Source organism: Callorhinus ursinus, unplaced genomic scaffold, assembly GCF_003265705.2.
Source record: "Callorhinus ursinus isolate GAN/ISIS: 27379988/994484 unplaced genomic scaffold, GSC_fseal_2.0 scaffold49, whole genome shotgun sequence".
Taxonomy (NCBI): domain Eukaryota; kingdom Metazoa; phylum Chordata; class Mammalia; order Carnivora; family Otariidae; genus Callorhinus; species Callorhinus ursinus.
The window spans coordinates 137,133-163,039 of NW_027397111.1; the positions used below are offsets into that span (position 1 = coordinate 137,133).

A 25,907-nucleotide genomic window follows, 5' to 3' on the forward strand; every position below is an offset into this window, starting at 1 on the left:
TAATAGAGTCAGTGATGAAAAAATGGAGCAGCTGCGTGGAATGCCTGGCATGTTGTGGGATTCTGATCTTTGCCATGTAGGCCAAGGATGAAGCTCACTCAGTCACTCAGCAGCCAGGCTCTTTGTGTCCCTGTGACCCTGAACAACCTCCAGCAGTCCTTGGGAATGTTCCCCTTGGAAGAGGCAGTGTGACCCAGTGAAAAGCAGTATGTCCTCTGCAGGGCAGTGACTGCGGGCCCCAGCGCTGGTGCCAGGCTGCCGGATTCCATAGTCTCTGCCACTGACAGCTGCGGGAGCCGGAGCTGGAGACCTAACCTCTCCTGTGCTTTAATATCCCCACCTGTAGTTTGAGGATTATAATAATGCCCGCTCATGAGGTGTTTCTGTGGACTAAACAGGACAATCCAGGGAGAGTTTCGCATAAAAGAAGTGCCCTCAGAATATTAGCTACTGTTATTATCATCATTGCAGCTTGGCAGCATATGAGCTGTGTCATCTTGAGCAAGTCATTCAACTTCTGTGATCTCTTTGTTCATCTGTAAGAGGGGGTTCACATCAATCATTCGGGGCTGATTAAAGTAGATAACTTAATGGCAGTGCCCAAAGTAGAGTTTTATCCAGAGTCAGCTCTCCATAGAAGTCTCCCCTATCCCTCACCTTTTGTTCATTCTCACTTCTTTTCAGTTGGTCAGCCCGTGTTTGGAAATTTTATTCCTGCCTTAACTTCAAAAACTCCAAACCTTTTTATTGGAGATATTGGCCATGATACAACTTTGGAGACTAAGAAAATTTTACTAAGAAATAACAGGATATACAGTCAATCCCAATCTTCATTTAAATTGTTAACTATATGAGTGGTCCTTTTTTTTTTTTTAAGGATTTTATTTATTTATCTGAGAGAGAGAGCGAAAGAGCACAAGCAGGGGGAGCAGCAGAGGGAGAAGGAGAAGCAGGCTCCCTGCTGAGCAGGGAGCCCAACACGGGGCTCGATCCCAGGACCCTGGAATCATGATCTGAGCTGAAGGCAGATGCTTAACTGACTGAGCCTCCCAGTGGTCTTTGATATTAAAGTGGATGTTTTATTTTAGAACACTGGTCAGACTAAATCTTCCAAGGATGCCAATAAATTTGAATGGTACACCAACTCATTTTGACAGTGAAGATTTTTAGACATCGTCATTGAAGTGTAGATCAGGAATGTCTCAGAGACCATCTAACCCGGTCCTTTTATTTTATGGTTGGGAAGAGTAGACCCCTGGAAGAGAACGGACCTGCTCAAGATCACATAGCCTGAAAGAAACCAGGAGTAGAATCCAGGTCCTCTGAGTCTTAGGTTAAACTTCCTCCCGCTTCCCCACTGCTCTCTTCTCTTTCCCTAGCTTCCATTTGTTGGTCCTCCGTCGTGCCAGATACTATGCTCTAATCTTGTAAAATTCCAAGATGCAGCCTTCAATGCTCTTCCACTTCTTTGGTTGTCCATAGAAACATTGACCCTAAGACATTGGTAGGTAGGCATTGGCTGAGAAGATCTGACAAACTGGTAGACACTGTGAGTGGACACTGGCAATCCTTGATAAGGCTGTTGGGAGGTGAGCCGGGAGAATGAGAATACTAGTGGCTAACATTTACTATGTTGCATACTTTCTGCAAAAGTGTCCTTACAATAACCCTACAAGTAGATGTTATTATTCCTGTTTTATAAATGTTGAGTAATTTGCTCAAGATTATGGAACCAACGAATGATAAAATTCAGTAGTTAATTTCATTTGTTTATTCTGGCATCAAATATTCATTGAGTACTAGCTTTGTGCTGGGCATTATTCTAGGGTGCAGGGATGGACAAAACCAGACAATCCCCGAAATCATAGAGCTCACTCTCTGGAGGGGAGGCAGACACCTAATGAGTGTTCAAACTGAGAGAAGTGCCCCGAGATGAGGAACGTGGTTCTCCACGATTGTTGCACAGAGAAACCTGGTCTGGACCGAGGGCTCACAGAGTTGAAGAGGCAGTAGAAGTTGACTAGGTGAAGGGGGCTGGGGTCGTGGAGACAGCCAGGGACAGAGGGGAGTGGCGTAGCCACCCTGTGGAAGAGAGGCAGGGCACCCTCGGGCACACTCATAGCTTGGTGTGACTGCTTCTGCCCCCTGTGCCCTGAGCTCTCTCCCTTCCTGCTCTTGTGCTCCTCCTTCTGTGGGAAGATTAAGCTGGGGGATGCCAGTTCGTTCTGCATTTGACCAGTCCTTGGTTGTTGTCATCACCTGTCCACGTGGCAGGACCAAGGATGAGTTACAGAAATCAGGTTCTTACGCTTCACAGACTTAGAATTAATAACCTGAGAGTAACTGGTGTTTGTCAGCAGATGAATTATAAATGTCACAAACTCCTAGCTAGAGAGGGACTCACTTCTTACTTGTGTGTGCTCTAGGAGGCTTCCTAGCCAGGAATATGCCACGGGACGGACTGAGGGTCTATATGGCCTTTTCTCTGCCTTGACCAGGGGTGTGCTTTTTATAACATCTACCTCTGTTTGCTGACTCCCTCTGATACCTTCAGTGACACTCTGTTCCCTTTTGGGACATTCTCTTAAGGAAGTGTGAATGTTCTTTATATTACACTCCATCTTCCTCTTACCTCAGGACCGCTTTCCCTGGAACGGGGTAGAAATTCCCTTTCTCTAAAGAGCTTAGATATTGCTGGAGTGACTTCTTACCTGCCTCTACCCCCATGCCAGACAGCCCTCCAATGGATGCTGGAGGAGGCTGGCCCCTTGAACATTGACCAGCCCCCCAGCCTCCTGACCTCCTCTGTCCCTGGCCAGGGCTTTGCATGGAATTATCTTTCTCCTCGCTTACTTCCTCTTTTTTTTTTTTTTAAATAAAAGATTATATTTATTTATTTGAGAGAGCAAGAGAGAGCGTGCAGGTGGGTGTGGGGAGGGGAGGGGCAGAGGGAGAGTGGGGAGCAGACTCCTTGCTGAGCAGGGAGCACATGGGACTCGATCCCAGGACCCAGGATTATGACCTGAGCCGAAGGCAGACACTTAACCGACTGAGCCACCCAGGTGCCCCACTTCCTCTTTATTTATATTTGGCTATTTGATAAAATGTTTGCAAAAGGCCTCAGAAGAGTTAAATCATTTAGTAATGAAATAATATTTCATGATTCCCATTGACGGGACTGCAGATCTGGCTATTTCTTTTAATGGCACCACCACCTTCCCACCAACCTTGAAATCCTAAAATCTCAGAGTGGTGTTCATCTCCTCCTGTTCCCTTTCTCTGACATCTGATGGGGTGCCAAGCCTTGCAAATTCTTAACTTGTTTTCCCCCTGGGACTTCAACCTTAGGTTCAGCCCCAATCTGTCTTAGGCTTGTGTAATTGTAGTGACTTTCTTCCTTCCCTTTCGCTTACTACTGCTGTGCCTTTGGATAAGTGCCTAGTGCCTTGTGCACCAAATGGGGCTGGGAAGAGTGATACACAGGATACCATATAGAGAATGCTTAGACCAGTACATAGTACACAGTAGGTGCGACACAAGCGTTAGCTATGAATATTTGTATTGCTGGTCCCTCCACCTTTGCCAGATGCTCCGTTCCCAAACACTCCTCTGACCAGGCCCCACCCCTGCTCCCCGTCTGCAGTCTCCCCATGGTCTAGTTAGCAGCAGTTCCTAAAGTGAGCATGTGAGATGAATTGCCAGGGTGTGGGAAGAACAAATTATGATTTCTTTTATGTATTTTTATCTCATTCTTTTAAATTTTCTCCTTTGAGTATATTTTACACCGTATATTTTTAAATAAGGGTATACTCATAATTGATATATGTATATGATACAAGTGTATATTTTAACAAATAGATGAATTTATATGTATATGTGTATGCAGGTGTACATGTGTATATATATATATATATATATATGGTATGTCAAAAAATATCTTACTAACAGGACAGTGCAAGCCAGCAAGTTTGGCCTGGTCTGGAAGGTGGGATCCAGACCCCGAGCCTGGCATTTCCCTGTGGTGACCCCAGCCCGCAGTCCTGACTCCTCCTTGCAGTCCCTCTTCCTCCTGACCCTCACTCTCTCTCCCCCTGCCCCACCTTGTGCCTTTTGGTTCTGTCATCGCTCGTCCCCTCTCCCCACTCCTAGAGTGTTCTCCCTCATTCTCCCATTTTCTTTTCCTATCTAGAAGTTCACCTTCAGTGTCACTTGTTCCATCAAGCCTGCCAGGACAATTCTGGCCTGAAATCCTCCCAAGTTCTTTAGGCATTCTTTGTCAATGCTACTTACTTGGCCCCTGTTGTGTTCTGTGTGGTGTTGGGATCTTTTGCCGCCTATACTCAACGTCTTGGCTCCATAGTCATTCTATGTCCATTCGCACATGGGCATGCCTTGAAATGATATTTTATTTGCTGACTTTATTTTGTGCGGTTGGTCCTTTTTCTCATTTATCTGAAGACACATACCTATACTTTTTGGATGACATTAAGCTATGTATCTTTTGTCACAGTCATATATAATTCTTGACTGTAAGGAAAAAATTCATTTGTTACATTCGTGCTCTGAATCTCCTGGGATTTGAAAGCATCCTTCTGCTTGAGACATATTTTTGTCTACAGTGCATTAATGAACATTTTTTTGTACGTGGATTCATTGTTTTCTTTTTACTCCAGGTGACCTAAAATCATCACCCTTGTGTTTAAATGCCTTTATTTCAGCACTTACAGTCCTGAGTTGTGCAAGGCATCCCGGGAAGAGCGGGTACACAGAACCTACCCATTTGATCTGAACTTTCCCCCTCCTCAAACACTGTGAGAATTGACAGCAGCTGGGCAGTCAGTGGAGCTACCAATGGTCTTGGAGTCAGAAAACACAGGTTTTAATCTCGATTCTACCACCTGCTGATTGTTTGGTCTTGACCAAGTCATTTAACCTCATCTGTGAAATAAGTTTAGTAATCTCTACTATGTAGAACTATTTTGAGGTTTAATTGAGATAGTGGCTGAATGTGCTGGGCACCTAGGAAATGGTCAGTAAGTGTCTGTTTAAAAGAAAAGGAAAAATAAGAATCTCCTTTGTCTTCTGTGAGCCTTCTGATGCAGGGTCTATTTTGGGGAGAAACATAGCTTCAGAGAATGCACCTACCTGACTGAGCAAACTTAAGCTGGAGAGTGAAGGCTGGACATCCAGTCAGCCTGGTTTTTGGGCTTGTCTCTAATAGAATGTCTGTGGCCTCCTCAGGGAACATGAGAATTAATTAGTTAATCTTTGTAAAGTGCTTTGAAGGTGAAAAGTGCTATGTAAGTAGAATGGTTGAATTGCTATTGGAGATGCAATAATGGCGGCACCATATCCTGGCAGTCTTGCTTGCCTTGGACATCAGTAATCAATAGGAGAGAAGATTCTAAGATGTCTTACTTGATAAGAAAGGATTCATTTTGGGATTTGTGATAACATAGTTCTTTGATAGTCTTGCAGATAGCGACTTGCCAGTTCTTTCCAGCAGAAGAATGTAGGGTAAGTTAAGAAGTAACAGTCTCATCCTCTAGCTTCTTTGGACTCTCCTTTCTAGGGTAGTCTGGTTATATATCCTACCGAGCTCAAGTAGAGGGACAGTTTGCTAGTTTTGGGTGCTTTGTGGGTCCTGGGCACATGGGCTTTTTTGTGGGTCCTACAGAAGTGAGGGAAAAGTGTTGAGTGTTGAGTGTTGGTTATCCATTGATGCAGACCCTGTGTGAATAACCAATACAGAATGGTACCATGGGCTAGAAGAAGGAGATGTGGCTTAGCTGTGTGACCCTGGGCTGGTCACTTCTCTGAACCTTAACTTTTCACCTGTTAAATGGGAACATAGGAGTTGATGAGTATTGTAATAAAGGTGGCCCACAGGAGGGTGAGTTTCATCCTTTCTGTGAGGGATTGAGGGGTCAGAAAAGGTTTCACAGAGCTGGTGGTACGTGAGCTGGACTGTACAGGTAGAGCCATAGTTTATCAAATGACTAATGTAAGGAAAGGGCATCCACGGCAAAAGGAACCACACTTGTGAGGCCATGGAATAGCACATCTGAGTGGATCCACTCCCGGTTCCTATTGCATACTTGATACCCCACGGGCTACACAGACTTTCTTCCCTCTGTGAGGAAGCTCACAACTTCTTGTGGACTCCTTGGTATCTACGTGTTATCTGTGAGCAGATTGATTCTCTGAACTGCATCCCTTCAGTATTCTGACATTTCCCCCATGAGTCTGTGGTTGTATTGTAGCTGACACTGCAAACCGTATGTTGAATATGGGGCCAGATGAAGCTTTGATACTAAACACAGTAGTATCATAGTAGTAGATTTGTCTAGTATTTAATATGCATTGCTTGATGTTTTGTCTCTTAAGCAAAGTTTTTCTTTGTGAAAATAAACATGTATAAAGAATTTATACAGCGCACATGGTTATGCATATTTATTGCAGAGAATCTGTTAATAATCTATGCCTCATCGGATTTTGCATTTCTGTTGAAATAACAAATGTGGCACTTGGTACAACTGAACGAGTTTGGTGGATTTTTTCTTATCTGGGAGAAGAAAGGCATTTCTCTTTTTCCAAACTCCCATTTTCTTCAATCATCTTCTGCACTGGCCAGCTTCCCAGGTGGTGCGTCTGGGGGACTGAGGCTTTCCTGGCTGTAAATGATTTTGTCTTTTTTCCCTTCTCTCACTCCCTTCCAGCTCACATAAACACTTGCCTTGGGACTATGAGAATTGCTTCTTTGGGTAAGAGCAAGAGTCTGAAGGTCCTCTTATGTGGAGAGAAAACACATGAAACTGGCCATTAAATTGTGCTAGGAGGAAGATGCTAAGAGATTGTGGCATGGGGCAAGGCAGGAGCCTCGGGGACTTCAAGGTGGCTGACGGCCTGAGAACAGACTTCTGGGCAAAGCACAAGGTGGGGTGGGGAGGCCATAAGGTGTGGTCAGAGAGTTCCCTGTCACCCTGTCCCTGTCTGTTAAAATACAGGCGTGCAGGCTTTGGACTCTGCCTCCGCTGGAATCTGAGCTCTGGCGCTCACTGTTGTTTGATCTTGGTCATGCCATTTCTCCCCTCTGAATCTCAGGCCCCATGTCTGTGAAAGTGTGAATAGTTGTGCTCTCCCTACAGGAAGAAAGGATGGCTCCTGGTACATGGTAGCTGGTACTAAAATAAATGTTTACACTTCCTCTTATAATTCATTGCCTGCCCGTGAGAGCAGAGCTGTGGAATGTAACCTTAATTCAACTAATGTTTGTTTTTAGAAACTGGCAAGGTGTTTACCTGGGGTCGAGCGGACTATGGTCAACTAGGGAGGAAGTTGGAGTCTCGTGAAGACTGGAAACTACAAAGTCAGGATCCATCACACCCCTGCTCAGGACCTCCGAAGAACATGCCTTCCTTTCTGCCTTGCTTAACAGGAGCAGCTGAGGTAGGAAGTGACTTTCCATAGAAGTGATGCATCTCTTTTCCTTGTCTTGCTCTGAAGCGTTGACTGCGGGCCTACTGTGTGCTTCTAGTGGGAACATTGTGGTGGGTTCCCTGCAGGACTCTGAAGGGGTCCTTGCCTCAAGTTGCTTGGGGTTCAATATGGTAGAAAAGGAAGGTACCCGGATAACTGTACTTCAAGGCAGACTGGGTGTAGCTCCTTTAGAGAGTTTGCAAGTACTTTGGGTCTGCTTCAAAGAGTGAGAGATGGATTCAGGCTCTGAGGATTGGGTTAGGCCAGTGTCATGGAGGACATGGCTTTGAGCTGTGCCTTGGAGGATGGGACGGACTTGAGCAAGCAGCTGTAAGAGAGAAGAGGACTTTCAGGTAGGCACAGTAGCCAGAACAGGGTTATGGGGGTAGGAAAGTGAAGAAAGTATTTGGGGATCCATGGTAGTTCAGTTTGGCTAGAGCAGGGGGTGTCTGTGGGGGCGAATATGAGGTAGTATCAGAAAGACAGGTTGGAACCTGATCAAGGGGGCCTTTATACTGAGCTAAGTATTCTGCACTTCTGTTTGTATTTCCCAGCGTGGAAAATATTGTAGTTCAGTTCCTTATTCAAGCCCCTTTAATTCCCTGAAATGTCTTGAATTTCTACATTTAAGGCAGGAGTCTTAATTTCTCCAGGGTGTGTGTTTCTGTTACTAAATTTTACTTTACTGCTGTCCTTAAAAAAAAGAAAAGGCTAGGTTTTTTTGAGAAGAATGAGAAAGGCCATGTAGGAAATGTGCCTCTGAACCCAAGTTGGCTTAATGAAGGAATTCAGTCTTCATTCAGAGTCTGTCAGAAAAATTAATAAGCTAGCGAGACTTCTGTAATTAGCATCAGACTAATTACAACCCTCTTCATACCTAGAGGGCTTCCCTTCCCCTGGGGCCTGCCTGGCCTTCTCCTTCCGGGTATGTAGGACGGTTCTCAATTTCTGCTTCACATCCCAGACCTGCTCCTCTTGGGCCTTTCTTTAGTGCTGGGGTTTAAGTCTGTCTGTCTTTCTCGCTCTCTCTTTATTTAATTGAAAAGACATTCATTAAACAAAACCACAAAGGCAATTTAGACATGGTAATAATAATGATAATAATAATAATAATAATACCATCCCTAATCTTAACCACCCTCACAACTGCATTCCTTTTTGCATATACGCATGTACCTCCTTTACAAATATATAGTGATAGCATTGATGATGTTTTGTATTCAGTCTTCATTTATTTGATCACAAATGCTTGCTTTATTTCTTCCTGATCTCTAAGGTCATTTAAAATGGGCCATATAACATTATATGAGTCAAAGGTTCTGGGATTTTCCAAACCATTCTTTGAATGTTGGACATTTATCTCATTTCTCTTTTTTGTCACTATGGTGGACTCTGCAGTGAATACCCTTTTGAACTGTTTCTTTAAGATACAGTCTTGGGGATGAAATTGCAGGGGCAAAGGCCATGAACATCTTTATGACTTTTGCTGTATTTCTCTAGATTCTGTTTGAAAGGAGTTGACTCCCCCAGCAGTGAATGAGGGAATGCACTATTTTAGCTCGTATTGTCTGCTTAGCCAGGGAAGGTGCTGAGAGTTTGGCACCGAGTGCTTTAGACCCTTTACTCTTCTTTGTCTTTCTCAGAACATTTAAGACTTTGTGGTTAGATAGCATAGCAGAGGCCCAGAGGCTTCATGGATTTTTCGGAGTCTCTGGTTTCATTGGCAAGATGAGGATCATAATGCCTACCACAAAGTGTCATCAATGAGGACTACACATAGGGTTCTTGGCATGTGGCAGGCACTCAGTAACTGTTGGGCCCTTTCTCTTCTTTGCCTTTTAACACCATGTGGTGACCATCATGTGTATAGTACTGTGACAGATATGGCCAGGGCACACATAAAAACAGCCTAAGAGGCTGACATTGAGGTGACTTTTGTTTAGGTTTTTGGTGGGGCTCTCTGAGGAGTTGGCTTGAGCCCTGAGCCTTGGGGCTTATTTTAGTGTCCCCTCCATCTCTCCTTCAATCTCTGGGGTGCTGGTGTGTATTCTAGCCAGTTTCCCTGCAGGTTCAGACCCCAGGCTGTGTCCTTTTGCTAAATTTCGTCTGGGAGTTATCCCCGCTGTTGATGTTCAGGTCTGACCTGTCAGGCATCTATTTTCCTGAGGCCCAGAGCCAGGCCAGTGGGCAGCTCTAAGCTGCTGGGAGTGGATTCACCTTGGAAAAGATAAAAAGCCCTACTAAACTAGGTGTTGCCCTGGGAGGGGCTTGGCCAGGGAGGTCCAGGGACACCTGGGGAGCAGGAACAGCCTTGAACTAAGCTAATGATTCCTGACCTTCAAGGAATTGAGTGTGGCCCATAGCTGACCAGTTGCCTTATATGTCCAAGGGATAAGCAGAGTGAGGAGCAAGATGTCTGGGATCCAGAGTGACAGCCACACAGAAGGGAGAAGCGCAGGTGGTATAACCGTCCCTTTTTGTGAACAAAGGAAAGCAAATAAACACACCGTGACTTGGCGGTATATAAACACACCAAAAACTTTACGTGTATGATTTCATCTTCACAATAAAACTGGGTGCAAGTGTTATGATCACTGCTTTATGAGTAAGGAGACTCAGGCTCAGGATGGGTAAGTCACTGGCCCCAGATCACACAGTAGGTAAACAGCGGGGCTGGGACTTGAACTTGAAGTATTTGAAGCTCACATACTTTCCTTATAGATGAAGCAAAGTTGCATCTGTCCTTTTGCATATGTATCCTCACTTGGATAGAAGTTTTGGGAGTTTGGGATGCAGAGTCTCTGATCCTGAGAGTCTCAATTCTTTCTTCTGAGCCATGTCTCATTACCAGCCTGAGAAAGACTTTGAGATTGTAGCCCTGGCAGGCCTTTCTTTAATATTCTTACTACGGTGAAGACTATGTTGTTTCATGTTCCATCAGCTTGGCCTTAGATACTCGGCCCCTCTAGCCACTCTTGGAAAACTCCAGGGGTAGCAGAGTAATGGGGATTAATCCCCCCATGTACATATCTGGACAGAGTGTGTGTGAACCACAACAGCTTCCCCGGCCCCAGGTGGGGCTGCCACCTGCATAATTCCCATGGAACTTTGGCTCTAAACTCTGCCCAAAGGTGGAAGCATGCATTTCACAGTGGGGCAGAAGTGCTTGTGTTCACTTAGTGGGTATGTTGGGGCTCCCCAGGATTCTGAAGCAGCTAGGGCGGGGCACCCAATATGTACATGGGACCATCAGAAGACTGGCTCGACCGAAGGCAAACAGCCTCTGAGGGGATGAGGATTGGGAGTCAGGAGACCTGGCTTCTAGCTTTGCTTCTGCCTGGATTGAGTGAATTTGGGCAAGCCCCTTTTCCTCCTGTACCCTTAGTTCCCTCAGATGTAGGTGGGGCATGTTAGACCAGGTGTTTCTTGGTGTTTCTTACAGATCTAAGAGACCCTTCCATATCTGATTCTTATTTTATGGAAATGATCACTACATAAAGTTATAATGATTCCTGCCCCTGGAGTCCCTCAGGGTCATAGTCAAGATCACTTGACCCCTAGCTGCTGGCTCAACTATGGCAGACCTGGGCGTTTTAACTAATCCAGAGGTTCCAGGCTTCAGTACCACTCGAGCCTTTCTCTGCCTCTTTGCCTTGGCTCTGTTCTCTGCCCTTGTTCCTTGTCCCCAAGGGCCTTCTGTTCCAGTTTAGGTCATTGGGATTTAGTGTGATGCTGCTGCCTGGTCCCCCCAGGACTTGCAGTTCAGCTTTGATGGCTGTCCCTGTGGCTGTGACCTTATTGCCAGGGGCAGGCAGACCTCTGTGACAGTACTTCCTGGGTTCCCCACCTGCCACCCCTTCTGTGGGTTCTTTGTGTGCTCTTCCACCTTTCCTGCATTCCTGAGTTTACCTCCTGCTTGGCTTTGGGATCTTGCCTATTCCATAGTCAACCCAGTAAACATTGGTTGACACCCGCCACGTGCCTATATTGACCACACGGTGGGGGTGGAGGGTGTGTGTGGATACAAAGGTAAAGATTTCATGTCTGGTCCTCAAAGAACTCCAGGTTTGTAGGTAAATCCTTACTGGACAGAGGGAACGTGCTGTGAGAGGTGTGTACGAAAGGCCAAGGGAACAGGGACGATGGAGTGATTTACGCCGAAGACACCCATGAACAGAAATGTTGTTTGAACTGGGTTCTTAAAAACGAGAGGAGTGTGGCAAAGGGAGCAGGACATTCCAGCAGAGGGGACAACGTGAAAGGAAGCTGTGAGTCTAGGTCTGCTCTAGCTCCTGGGCCGCTCGGGATGCCTGCCCGTTCCCGTGGGCCAGCCTCATTTCCCGTCTCGCTGCCTGTCCGGCCTGTCCCGCCCCTGTCATCCATCTTTCTGATAGGATTACTGTCTGAAGGAAAATAACTTCCACGTCCCTTATGTCATTTGCGCCCAGCACGATGCTGTGAAATAGGCCAGACTGGGAACGATTAGCCTCCTTTTACAGTTGAGGAAACTGAGGCCCAGAGAGGCTAGCTAGGAATTAGGAGAAGGCCCAAGACAAACAGCCTGATTCCCAGGGTTTCTGAGGGCCTTGCTCTGGGCTCCCTCTGCAGCCATGGGCCTGAGTCATGTTCCTGGTTTAAAGTCTTCCCACGTTTGGTTGAGGAGCGCCGAATCCCAGTCAGGGAGCTCAGTGCACATATGCACGCGCGTGTGTGTGCGCACACACACACACACACACACACGCAGCCCTTGGAGCAGGAGCAGGAAACGTGGAATAACAAGAGTTGAACAAAGGATTGGGTACTTGTTAAGCCCCAAAGCCATCACCCCTGACTTTGCTGCAGGACTGAAAGTGTTTGTTAGAGGACCTACCTGTGCACTGGGTCTGGGTGAGATCTGTCAGAATGAGTGGGAAAGAAGCTATTTTTAGTCTGCAGAGTCACTCACTCGGCTGTGCTAGCTGAGGTTTGAGCCAGTCCCCTACGCTTTCCACAGGGTTATTTCAGAAGGAGAAATACCACTCGAATGCTGTGTAAAACCCACTAACGAACCTGGAAGTTTCCAGGGCGTCTTTGTCCTGCAGCTCCCTCGGAAGGCTGCCCTTCCTGAATGACCTTCCTCCTTTCCTATATTTAATGCATTTCTAATTTTAAGTTTGTGTCAACACTGTGGGACTTCAGTGCCCTAAATAACACAGAAATCTACCACCGGCAACCAGCTGAGTCCGGAGGTCTCTGACAGAATTGAATACAACCCGAAAAAGCATCCCCAAGTAGCTCTCCGGTAAGTAATCTGTAGCGTCGTTGCTGTTCTTAGAGGAGCATGCGGTCTCTGAGCCCGTGCAGCCCCCCGCGGCCTAGCCCTTCCAGGTGCAGCAGGCTTTAGAAGCCTCCCCAGATAGGGGAGCAGTGTTCGCGCAAAGACGGTTTCGGTTTCGTTGGGAGGAGAGAATAGCCAGCACATCTGCGTGCAGCTGCTGACCTGACAGGAGGAGGCAGCACACAAACGCGGACTGGATTTGTCCATGGGAACACTCAGAAGAGAGAAGGGAGCCACCCATCAGGGCCGTCTTGTTTGAAAGGGATGGTAAAAGATATGACACAGCAAGCACTTCTTTACTCTCTGCTGTTCTCGTATTTATTTATATTTACCATCTCTTAGCACGAAAATATCGGATCCGGGAGTGCAAGGGCCTTGTCTCTCTCCTTCAAAGCTGTGTTCCCAGGGCCTAGAACAGCTCCCAGCACCTCGTGGGTGCTCAGTGGATGTTTGCTGACTGAATAAATGAAAACAGAATGAAAAAAAGGGTTTCAGAAATGCAGGACCCTCTTCGGGGCCTCTGCACTCGCCCCCTATGGTCTGCGCTTCCCAGGCCCAGGCCAGTGCAGGAAGAGGCATTTGCATGTTTTCAGGCATTTGGGCCTCATGTGTCCTGCGGGGCCAGAGAACAGAGTGTCTGACCCCATAATATACTCGAACAACCCAGAAGTTTCTTACAGAATCTGTTGAGGATGAGGCTTATCGTCCTTTAGGGCTTCACAATTTACCAAGTGCTGCCACGCATGTGCATCTTCGGTTCTCCATCTTTCATCCAACAGATGCTTACGTATGCCTCTCTGTCCGGGCACTACATTAGGCGAATGGGGGGAGCAGGGAAGGGTGGAAGAGTTCCCATCCTAGGAGCTTGTGGGCTAGTGGCAGAGCTAAGATCAGTTGATTACGGGACAAGCTGGATGTTACAAAGGCTGTAAGAGAGAGTCTGACAGTGATCCCATCCCTCCCCCTGTCCTTGGGGACCTTTTCTTTCTTGCATTTTCAGCCCCTCTGGTTCTGTTGGATCCTGCAGGGTTGGGTGGGGGGTGGTTGGGGTGGGAGGTGGTGACTGGAAAGGCTTCCTAAATTGGAAGCTTTGACATTAAATTATTTCTCGAGGGAGCTAATAATGCAAAATAACAGGGGAATCTTGGCAAGAACTTGCATTAGGAGGAAAGCAGAGAAGAGCAGCCAGATAGAGACTGTGTATTGACAAGAGAGGGAGAAAGCAGGCCAGGAACTGCAGTGTTCTCAGAATCGAAGGAAATTTCAACAAGGAGGTCAGGGAGGTCGGAGGCTGAGAAAAGACGGCTGGGAGGTTGTGATGACACCTCTGAGAGGCTCGAGCTGGGACATCGGGAAGGAGGGGATGGTGAGAAATGCAGGCTGCAGGTGTGAACAACCCTGCCAGAGATTCAGTGGCCAAAGGAGGATGAGAGAACAAGTTCAGCAGCTGGGAAGAGAGCTCGGTTCGAGTTAGTTTTGTGAGCTTGTGGAAACTGGAGTGCGTGAGAAAGCCGAAGGAAAGGATGAGCGAGAGAGTGAGTGAGAGAGCGAGCGAGCGAGCAGGAGCTGTGAGCAAAGATGCAGGAGGCAGGGGGCATAGCTGGAGCAAGGCCCCCCGGGGAGATGAGAGACACTTGGAATCTCTGTGAACGGATGAGTTCTAAAAAGACGCAAGTACACTTTCTCTTAGCACAGGAGTTAAGAAAAAAAGGGACATGTGAAGGTGGAATTTTTGAGGTGGAGAAGAGAAATGCTTTCATTGAAGTGTGTATCTCTTTTGTTGTTGTGTTATATCTTAGTTTTATTTATTTATTCAGTAAATGTTTACTGCATCCCAGTGCGGGCCGTGCACAGCGCAAGGTGCCAAGAATTCACAGAGCAAAGACAAAGTTGCTGCCCAGTAGCTGTCGCACGGTATTTATTGGTGCTACAATAATTATTAATATGTCCATCTCTAAATCAAGCATTGAGTTCTTTGAGCACAGACACTGTCTTATTTATCTATGTGTAATGAGGCCCAGCTTAGTCCACAGTAAGGGATTGGTATGAGGGTGCCGAGAGCCCCTGAGGGGTGGCTTCAGTCTTGAACGCCACATTGTCTGCTGGCGGGATGAGGTTAATGAGGGGAGGCCTCCGGGCAGGGGGGAGTTGGCTTTACTCTGTAGCGAGTCCATCCAGCACAGTCTGGCAACTGCCTGCAAATGGCAGAAGAAAGACACCTTTATGGGCTCTGACCCCTGAGTGGTGGGCAGGGCAGTGGTGGCTGCCCTCATTCTAGGGGCGAGGGAGCAGGAGTTCTGAGAGAAAGCTGTCGCGAGCTCCAGGTTCTGCAGCACATGGTGACATGGGGCCAGGGCTGGAACCCAGCGCTCAGGGCCCTCATTCTCACTGCCAGCTCTCTACACCAACAGCTTCCTCTCGGGACAGTTCTCATGCCAGTGTGGCCCTGGGCCCTGGCTTTGGCTCTGGTTCTCACTAGGTGGTAGTCGGGTCTGATGGAGACCTGGTGGCCCTCTCCAGACTCGAAGTCTGGGTCAGTGTCTTCTGAGAACAGCAGGAAGAAGAGCCTCAGCAAGGACTGGGACAGTGAGGCTAACCCATGACGGTGGGAAACCATAGTGCTTGCTGGACGGGGTGGGGGGGGGCGGGTCTGAGGGGCAGTCTTGAATGTGGAGTGAGCCCTGGGTTGGAATTTCCGCTCTGTCAGCCACAAGCCATGTGACCTTGGGTCAGTCAGACCTCTCCAAAGTGGGAGTAATAATATCTGCTTTATTTTGCCCACAGGGTTATTGAAGTATGCGAATAAGGTAGAGAAGGGTTTTTGTAAACTCTCAAGTGCTGTACAAATGTTATTGGGTTCTCAGCATATCAGGCGCTCTGTGCTTCGGAAACAGGTTTTGTGGTAAGTATGGGTCAGAGCTACTCTTCTGTCTTAATCACTTGAGATCTTAGGAGCTACACAGAACTGTCCTGGATTTTGTGATAAACACTTCCTAGAATCAGAACCGGTGAACATAGCGGAGGCCAGATGCTTGGTAATCCACAGCCAGCCTCCATGCAGTGCCACAGAGCGTGGATTCCTGTCGAGGTTAGCCATCAGTGTTGACAGCAAGGATGCTTCTGGCTTGCTTTCTCCCAGCTGCAGAGGAAATTCATCAGCACTGATTTCAAGTCCCAGCGACCTCACGTGTCGCCACTGTGCTCTGCAGCATGACAACTGCCCCAGGCTGCACCCACGGTCACCCTGGAGCTGACCAGCTGTCTTTTGTTGCATTTGACCTTGAAAGCCGGGCTGTCCCAGGGTGGAAGTAAACCATGCAGAGGTTTAGAGTGAAAACAGAAGCCAGTTTGACGGGAGAAGTGTGAGCTCTGTGAGGGCCGGTTGGCCGGGGGACTAAGACTGCCTCCATCTCTGCCACCGTCCCTCTAGCTCGGACCCCCATTATCTACCACCTAATTTCAGTGGCTGTCTCTCAAGTGAGAACCCCTTGTCTCTAGTTTGGCCTCATTCCAGCTGCCCCCACCCAGCTGCCGGAAAGATGTACTAAAATATAAATCTGATTTTATGATGCCCTTACCTTTTTTTTTTTTTTAAGACTCAGAAAATACAGGAAAAAAAATTCATTCCCACAATAAACATTGATTGGAAACCTATTGTAGAGAAGAGACTTAGCCAAGTGTTTAGGATACAGAGGAGGATAAGACCCAGCCTCTGCCCTCAAGGGGAAGGAGAAACATAGTCCGTAATCCCCACAGCCATGGTGCAAAGAATGGAGTTACTGGAGCATAAGTTCCAGAGTTGCTGTTGGCCTTGTTCACCACTGTATCCCCATCACCCTGATTAGTGGCTGGCACATAGTAGGTGCTCAGCAAATAATTGTTACAGGGATGAATGTGTGCCCTTACTTTTCAATGGCTTCCCATCCGGGATGAAGTCCAAAATCTCCAGCTTGACATGAGAAGTTCTTCTTGATCCTGCCCCTGTCCACATATCCAGCCTCACCTTCTGCCTGTCTCTCCCTTGCATTCTGCACTTCATCTGTACTGAGCCAACAGAACTGTCATGTTTTTGGTACATCTGAGTCTTTGCACAGGCTGGTTCGTCTGTGTCCGTTTGCCCTTGGCTGCTTGGACAGTTGCTACTTATCTGCCAGTGGATAACAAGGGTGCTGTCTTACGTTCATCTCAGTATTTCTGCCATCCGGCCTGACAAACCTGCTTTTTTCTTTCTAGATTGAGTTTTTCTTTGCTTAGTGCCGTTCCCCACTTTCCTTGGCTCTGTCGAGCTGCTGTCCCTGAAGCTCTTTTCTACCTTCTGTCTACCTTCCTTGTCCCTGAGCCCTCTTGAGATTCCAGATCTGGAGTGTGTTGGGTGCTGGCTGGTGAACCCTGGTCTTCCTTTTGTCTTTCTTCAATGCCTTCTCCCTCCCACACCAGCCCTGTCCAGATAGCTGGACCTCTGTGCCAGTTCTGCTTGTACACGAACTCTGTACTTTGAGCAGGGCATGGATTTTGCCAGTCTCATTACCCAGGGACTGGACTCTGTGTCCTGGATCCTGATCACTGTCTGGGACCTTGTTCTGAATGGCTGATCCCTCAGTGAAATGCCATGCACTCGATTCGGAGGGTTGCTGCTGCTTGGAGCTTCCTGCTTGGAGGCCCTTTCTGGTATTGGCACTGGCCCAAATGAGCTCCTTCTTTGCCAGGCCCCTTTGGGTACTTTATGTTGGGCGGCTGTTTTAGGAGCCAGCCCTGTAGTCATCCCTTTTTCCAAAGGTTATTCCCAACGAGTTTCAGCCTCTTCTTGGCTTGCAGTGTCCTGAGCTGCTGAGCTCTTGCCTGGTGGGCACCCCTTATTTGAGGTGGATAAAGAGAAAACATTGCTCTTGTCACTTCCAAGGAAGCAAAACCAGGCCATTCTGTTGGGATGTGGCCCCCAGAACCCCAGGACCGCCATTGGTGGAGGGACCACCGAATCATGAAGAGAAGGGGGGAAGTTAGTCTCTGTGTGATTACATAACTCCCTTTTGTGATGCAGTGGCTCTCACTGTGGGAACACTGTCCCTGGTGGTGGGGACCTCCTGCACCTTCAGATGACTGTTTGGAAGGGAGCTCTTTTCCCTGGATGCGTGGTACCATCCAGCACTGGGGGAGATTGGCTGTGGGTAGCAGAAATAGAAGAGATCTGAGATATCTTTGCAAAAGGAGCAGCTGCTATGACAATCAGTTGCGAAGCTTTTGGCTTTTCAAAGAGGCCAGAAGTGGAAGGGGAAAGGGAAGCAGCAGGCAGAGCGAGAGCCCGCTCGCAGGCACGGGGAGGCTGCTTGTAGCTCCCGTGAGGACCCGCCACGCGCCACTCTAGGAGAGCCGGCTGGCTGGGCACGGTTGCTCACAGCTGCTGAACAAAATGTAGGTCGGGTCGCCAGCACCCCCAGGATTGTGTGAGGAAGGTTGCTCACTCCAGAAAGGTAATTTAGTCGTTCTTGAGGATCTTCTTTGTGGTTTTATTTTCACATGGTTCCTTTTGAGTGAGTTTTTTTTTTTTTATTAATAGCCTGGAGCATGCATATCATTTGAAGACAGAGTGTGTATCAAGGAACAACAAACAGAAGAAGGACTTGGAAGAATCAAGAGACTTAATGTTGTGGTTTCATTCTTGGACAATCTGCTTTACTTCTCTGAGCCTCAGATTTGACGTCTGTATATTAATACTTATTCGGCCTACTTCTCCAAGTTGTTGTCAAAATGATGTTGTGAATGTGAAAGCATTTTGTAAGCTATGAAGCAATAAATGCAAGTTATGTTAGTAGGTTTCTTTGTCATATCCTACCTTCTCTGGGTTTTCAGGAAACTTGGATTTCTTATAGCTCTTTGGAAATTGTTATCTGTTATCATAGAGCTGGAATTTGATGTGAATCATTTCCATGATTCTTGTGTTCCTCTTAACCCATCAGTACTTGTTGAGTACCCAGGGTGCATTTGAGCTGTGGACTTGGAATATGACAACAGGGAGGACATAGAGTCCTAAAGCTTCCTAAATGTGATGTGATTGATAGTATAAATCTGCAGGTAAGAGCTGAGGACTTGTGACCAGAGAGATCTAGAGGCAGTATCAGGGAAGAGATGTTGGCTGAGTCTCTTGAGTCTTTGGGAGAACTTCTTTGAGCAGATGACATTTGAAAGCTGGGCCACACTGAGTTTGGTGGTTGAGAAGATTCTTTTTAGGCTCCTGAAGGGTCTATGCAAAGACGCTGGTTCTTTCTGAGGTGCTAAACCTGAGGATGGTGTTGGCAGGCTTGAATACCCAGTTAAGAAAGACTTGCTTTGGAACAATAGGATTTTTTAGAAATAGTAATGGTAGTTCCTATATGTTGTTCAGTGACTGTGTACCATGTATGGTGCTTAGCACTGTATAAATATTACTTCCAATTCTTACCACATGCTGGTGAAGCGTATACTGTTTTACCCCCATTTTGTAGACGAGGAAACTGAAACTTGGCGAAGTAACTTGTCTAAGGACACAGCTAGGAAATAGAGCTAACATGGTGGCAGTGTTGTGGTTAGAAGACATACAGGTGCCTAGATGGTGGTTTACTAGGCTGGAGGACAAAGAGGTGACTGAATGGTGCTCACCCCACTGGAGCCAGGAGAGGTAGAGCCTGTGACAGCTCATTCTTATCTCTTTGGGGCCGAGGCACAGACTAGGAGAGGTGCGCAGAACCACTGAGTGGCTTTCCTTCCTCAGAAACTGCCACTTTAAAGCTGGGACAATGCAGTGTGCCTTTGAAGAGCTGAGAAAAGATATTTTAATTCCTTGTGGGCCCTTCTTGGGTTTCTGTTTCCATTCAGAGTGGCAGCAAGGATAGGTTTCAGAGATTCCCACCCCCAGCTCCCTTACCTGCAAATCCAAATTGTACCATTTCACAAGGCTCAGACTAGAGTTTACCCAGTTGAGTTTTTGGAGGACAATTCCAGTTGCCATTTCAAATAGAATCTTCTCCAGGACAGATACTGTGTCTTGGATGCAGCTGTACCATGCGTGCATGGCATAGTGCCTGTCAGAAAGCACATGGTTAGGATTTGTTATGGAAGGGAATGGAAACCTCTTCTCACTTAGAGTCCCAGTCACTGTTGCTATTTGATTTTACTCTAATATCTGATCGCCTCATGTGTGGTATCTTCCAGAGGAGAGCATATGGTGCTGCAGAGTGGGGACTGTATTTTAGGATTGTTTGGCTCTCACGCCCTGCTGGGCAGGGGGCAAGGGGCTAGGGCACACAGGAGGGACCTGGAGAAGCCTTGGGGAGAGCTCCACCCACCCTGAAGCCAGCTTGGAGAGGCCTGTGGTGGGCTCACTGTGTTGGTAGCTAACAGTTGTGATATATTACTTCTGGAGGGAGAAGAACAAAAACAGAATGCTGACTCCTCCAGTTGCCTCAGCATGAGGGTTATAGGAACATAAACATCTTCCTCCGTCTGCAGTGCTCCATCCCTCAGATGCCTTTTTAAAGGTAAGAACACAGAGGCATGCAAATGGTACATTTCCCTTCGCAACCGTCAAGGTGAAGTTTCTGCTCCTGCATGGGGACTTGCAGGAGCAGTCCTATAGTTGCTGCTGTACAATGCATTTATCATTCTGCTCCCCTGGCACATTTTGCCAAGCTGCATAATTTCCCCGTTCCTTCCTACACTCATCAGCTCTGTGACGATGATGCATCTGGTGGCCAAAGCCTCCCTGATCAGCTTGTGGTATAGTGGAAAGAGCAGTGTATTAGCTCATGATGACAGGAGGTGGCATTCACCAAGTCCCGGTGGGATGCCAGGTTTTCTGCCAAGCGCTTTCTAGACATCATCTCTTTAATCTTCATGACAACCCAGCAGAGTTGGGATTATTATTCCTCAGTTTGCAGATGATGAGAGTGACGCTTGGGGGTGGTTACTTGTCCAAGGCTACCTGGCTAATAAATGACAGATCCTACTGCAAAGCCTATGCTATGAAATACCAGGATTCCATGTTGAACTCTAATGTGAATTCACTGTGGCACCTGGGGCCAGAGACTCTGCTTCCCTGGGCTTCAGTTTCCTAATCTGTCGAATGAAAACCAGTTCCAAGGGTCTTCCAAAGCACTAAGCCCAGTACCATTCTGATTTGGTTAGAACTCTTACCTATCTGGATTTCTTTTAGCTTTGAGAATTTTTGTTTTGTTTTATAGTGGAAGGCTAGCTGCTATGTATTCATTCCTCAGCAATAACATTAATATCAGGCAATTAAGAATATACAGAGTGTAAAATAGTATGGGTCCATACTGTCCAGTAAAACTTTCTATTATAATGGAAATGGTCTGTATCAGTCCAGCACAGTAGCTGATAACCACATGTGGCTGCTGAGCACTTGAAATGTGGCTAGTGTGACAGAGGAACTGAATTTTACATTTTATTTTATTTTAATTCAAATTTAAATGGCTGCATGTACAGTAGCTACTGTAGCGGACAGTACAAGTATGGATAGTAGATGTATAGATTCTTCCATTCCCATCCCATCTTTAATTCGTCTCCTGTATTCCAACTAAGGCTTTTGATTTCCATGGTTAATTTTTCTAGAGGTTTAATACCTGATATTTTGTTATATATGTATTATGCTTTTATCAATTCAAACCTATGATATTGCATCATCTTTCTACTGCCTATGAGACAAATAGAAAAGATGGATAGTACTATGTGCATTTCTCAGGTTAGAAAACTGAGGCATAGAGCAGTGAAATATGCTGCTAGGAGCGGAGTAAATACTTTTTGCGTGCATAAGTGTTGTACCTAAAGCCTTTTTTTCGAGTTGGAGACCAGGACTGGAAACTTAGAGGTCTTTTGATTCCTGGCCAGAATTTCCTTTATTTTTCCTACCACTGGTGTGCCAAGCATAGTGTTAGAGAGACTCTGCCCATTAAAGGCAATTCTTTTAATGATAGGAGGGGAACTTTTTCTTTTCATTTGATACCTTTCTGTACTATTTGATTTTTTAACCCTAGGCATCACTAAATTATAATAATAAAATAGATACTTGAGAAAATTATATGAAATGCTATGAGGCTGCACAATGGAACTGTGCCTATTTTGTAGATATAAGAGCTGTCATGCTGGTCAAACAAAGACAGGCATGTTTTTCATGTGGGATCTGTGGTCAGAAGAGGATTAAATTCCATCTTGATTCCATTTCTGGTAATGGTGCAGTAGTTCTTTTGGACCAACCCTCCCACAGAAAACAACGGTAAACCTAGACAAAATGTAAAAAAGAACTAGCTGAAGGAACTGGAGAGTGACCAAAAGCAGTCCCACTCTTCACAAATATCAAGGTCCTGAAGGTCAAGGAAGGATTGAGGAATAGTTCCAGATTGAAAGGACTCTAAAGAGAGAGGACAACTAAATGAAATGTGTGGATCCTTTTGTTGTAAAGGACATTATAGGAGCAATTGGTGAAACCTACATGGAGTTTGAAGTTTTGTTGGTGGTTACATACACTGCAGTGTTAACTTTTTAGTTTTGTGGTTGAACTGTTGCTATGTACAGAGTGTTGGCGGTTTGGTTGACAAACACACTAATGTATTTTGGAATGGTAGGGCATCAGTTTGCCAGATTTCTCAGAGGTGGTTCAGAAAAAAATGGAGAAAGAGAGGGAAGGTAATATAGAGCAAAGATGGTAAATGGTAATAGTTAGGGGCCTATGAGTAAAGGGTAAGCAGGAGTTCTTCATATAGTTCTTATAACTTTTCTCTGAATTTTTTTCAAAATGAAAAGATTTTTAAAAACTTCATAGTGAAATGATAATAAAAATAGAACACGTCAACATTTGTGGGATGTAGCTAAAGCAGTGCTTTGAGGGATATGTCTTTAACTGCGTATATTAGAAAAGAAGAAAGGACAAGATTCAGTGACTTAATGTTCCATCTTTAGGAGCTGAAAAAGGAAAAGTAAATGCAAAATAAGTAGAAAGAAAGAAATGATAAAGGTAAGAGCAGAAATTAATGAAACAGACAAAATAGAGAAAAATAACAAAACCGAAAGCAGTTCTTTGAAAATATCAACAAAATTGGTGAAGTCCTAGCTGGACTGATAAGAAAAAAGAGAAAGAGATCACAAAATACCAGTATCCAGTAATGAAAGCATGTATATCACTACAGATTCTACAGACATTAAAAGATAGTAGGAAGGGAAAAATGAAGGGGGGGAAATCGGAGCCGGAGACGAACCATGAGAGACTATGGGCTCTGAGAAACAAACTGAGGGTTCTAGAGGGGAGGGGTTAGTGGGGGGATGGGTTAGCCTGGTGATGGGTATTAAAGAGGGCACGTTCTGCATGGAGCACTGGGTGTTATACGCAAACAATGAATCATAGAACACTACATCAAAAACTAATGATGTAATGTATGGTGATTAACATAACATAATAAAATAAAATTAAGAAACAAAAAAAAGAAACCTACCTGCAGTGGTCAGGCTTCAGTAGACTCAATATAGAATAGTTAGAGAAAGGAGAGGAGACAAAGGAATTAAGAGGGGTTGACATAGTGGGAGATGGGGTAGGGGGCAGGAGGCAGACGATATCATTAACAATTTAGAATATTGCTTACACAGTTCAGCCCTTCACAGGGCCTGAAATGTCTCTAAAAAGTGTGCTCAGTTGAATTTCGGTTCCTCATATAAACAGTGTTTTAGCTTAAAGAAAAAAAATATTTTAAACCCCCAAAAGTGATAAATTGCAATCTCTAATATTAAGCTCATTCATGAACAGTTAGATTCACTTGATTTTCACTGAGCTTTTAAATATGAAATGCATCCACAAAATCAATTTCCCATCTGCATTTCTAGGTAGGAAATGGAAAGTACAGAAATAGTTTTAACTAGAGGTCCTTTAAAAAAAAGGAGAGGGGGTAATAAACTTGGCCATAGAATAGTATCTGCAAATTGTAAGGGAGTATTTTACATGATAACAGAAAATTGTATAATCTTGACTTGATGCAAGAGATTAGCAGATTGGTTCAAGTTTGCCACCTGCACTTCCTTGTTTTGGAAGTGATTCTCAAATGTATACTTTCACATCCATATGCAAATAAATGTTAAGTGTCATCGTCAACAACAACAACAAAAAACTAAAGGAATATTCTGAACAATATTGTGCCAATACATTTGGCAAATTAGATAAAATGGTTGAATTTTCTGAAAAACAAAACAAACAAAAAACAACTTACCCAAACTGACGCAAGATGAAGTAGAAAATCTGAATAACTATATATTTGTTAAAGAAATCAATTCATTATTGAAAACTTTCCTACAAAGAACCTTCTAGGCCTAGATGGTTTAACTGGTAATTTTTATCAGGTATTTAAGGGAAAAACACAATTTTTACACAAACTCTTTCAGAAAATAGAGGAAGAGGAGTGAACACTTTCCAACTCATTTTGTGAAGTCAGCATAGCTCTGATACCACAACCCAACAAAGATATTACAAAAAAAGAAAATTACAGACTAGAATCCCCCGTAAACATAGACACAAAAATCTTTAACAAAATATTAGCAAATCAAATCTGGCAGTATATAAAAAGGACAATTCATCCATGACCAAGCTGTGTTATCCCAGTAATAAAAACTTACTTTAACATTTGGAAAAAAAATGTAATTCTCCATACTAACAAAATAAAGGAGCAAAACCATATAATCATTTTAATAGATGCAGGAAAAACAGTGAGAAAATTGCAATGTGATATCACTGTATACCTCTTAGGTATAAGACAAGACAATAAGAGAAGAGATAACAAATGTTGATAAGAGTGTGGAGAAAAGGGAATGCTTGTACATAATTAGTGGGGATGTAAATTGGTACATATATTATGGAAAACAGTATGAAGTTTCCTCAAAAACTTAAAAATTAAAATTAAAAATAGAACTACCATATGATCTAGCAATCCCACTTCTGGGTATATATCCAAAGGAAATGAAATCAGTATCTTGAAGAGATCTCAGCACCTCCATGTTTATTGCAGCATTAGTCACAGTAGCTAAGATATGATGGATGAATGGATAAAGAAAATGTCTCTCACACACACACACAGAGGAATAGTATCCAATAGAAACCTCACCATTTGTGACAATATGGAAGAACCTGGAGGACATTATGCTAAGTGAAATAAGCCAAACGCAAAAAGGCAAATACTGCATGATCTCACTTAAAATGTGTAATCTAGAAAAGTTGAACTCATAAAAGCTGAGTAGAATGGTGGTTGCCATATGGGGAATTAGGGAGTTGTTGGTCAAAGGGTACAAAAGGTTCAGTTATGTGGGATGAATAATTTCTGGAGATTCATGTATAGTATGGTGACTATAGTTAATAATACTGTATTATATATTTGAAATTTGCTAAAAGTGATCTTAAATATTCTTTCCACACACATACACACAAAAATAGTAACTATGGGAGGTAAAGTGATGGATGTGTTAATTAGCTTGATTGTGGGGCGCCTGGGTGGCTCAGTCGTTAAGCGTCTGCCTTCGGCTCAGGTCATGATCCCAGGGTCCTGGGATCGAGTCCCACATCGGGCTCCCTGCTCAGCAGGAAGCCTGCTTCTCCCTCTCCCACTCCCCCTGCTTGTGTTCCTGCTCTCGCTGTGTCTCTCTGTCAAATAAATAAATAAAAATCTTTAAAAAGAAAATTAACTTGATTGTGTTAATCATTTCACAATATATGTCTATATCAAATCTCTTTGTATATCTTTAATATATACAATTTTTATTCATCAATTATACCTCAGTAAAGCTGGAAAAAAATTTGACATCCATTTGTGATATAAACTCTTGGCAAATTAGGGCGACTGGGTGGCTCAGTCGGTTAAGCATCCAACTCTTGATCTCAGCTCAGGTTTTGATCTCGGGGTCATAGTTCAAGCGCCATGTTGGGCTCTACACTGGGCATGGAGCCTACTTAAAAAAAAAAAAAGAAATGGAAGGAAACTTATGCAATCTAATAAAGGATATTTATAAAATGCAAATGTCATAATTGTAAAAAATGGAAAGTGTTTCTCCTAAGATCAGAATAAGGCAAGTGTGTTTTCTCTTATCTTTTTTG

General features: G+C 45.0%; 1 protein-coding gene across 17 annotated transcripts in view; it reads left to right on the forward strand.

Moving 5' to 3' along the window:
• Window positions 1-25,907, forward strand: part of SERGEF (secretion regulating guanine nucleotide exchange factor) — a 217,128-nt gene that overhangs the window by 41,079 nt on the left and 150,142 nt on the right. For 16 of the 17 annotated variants that reach the window (XM_025894495.2, XM_025894493.2, XM_025894497.2 and 13 more), the window contains one exon: window positions 7,283-7,449. In XM_025894495.2, the coding sequence (XP_025750280.2) occupies window positions 7,283-7,449 (167 nt within the window). Of the gene's footprint in view, window positions 1-7,282; window positions 7,450-18,350; window positions 18,606-25,907 lie in introns of those variants that run through there. The other variant, XM_025894499.2, reaches the window with a different exon arrangement.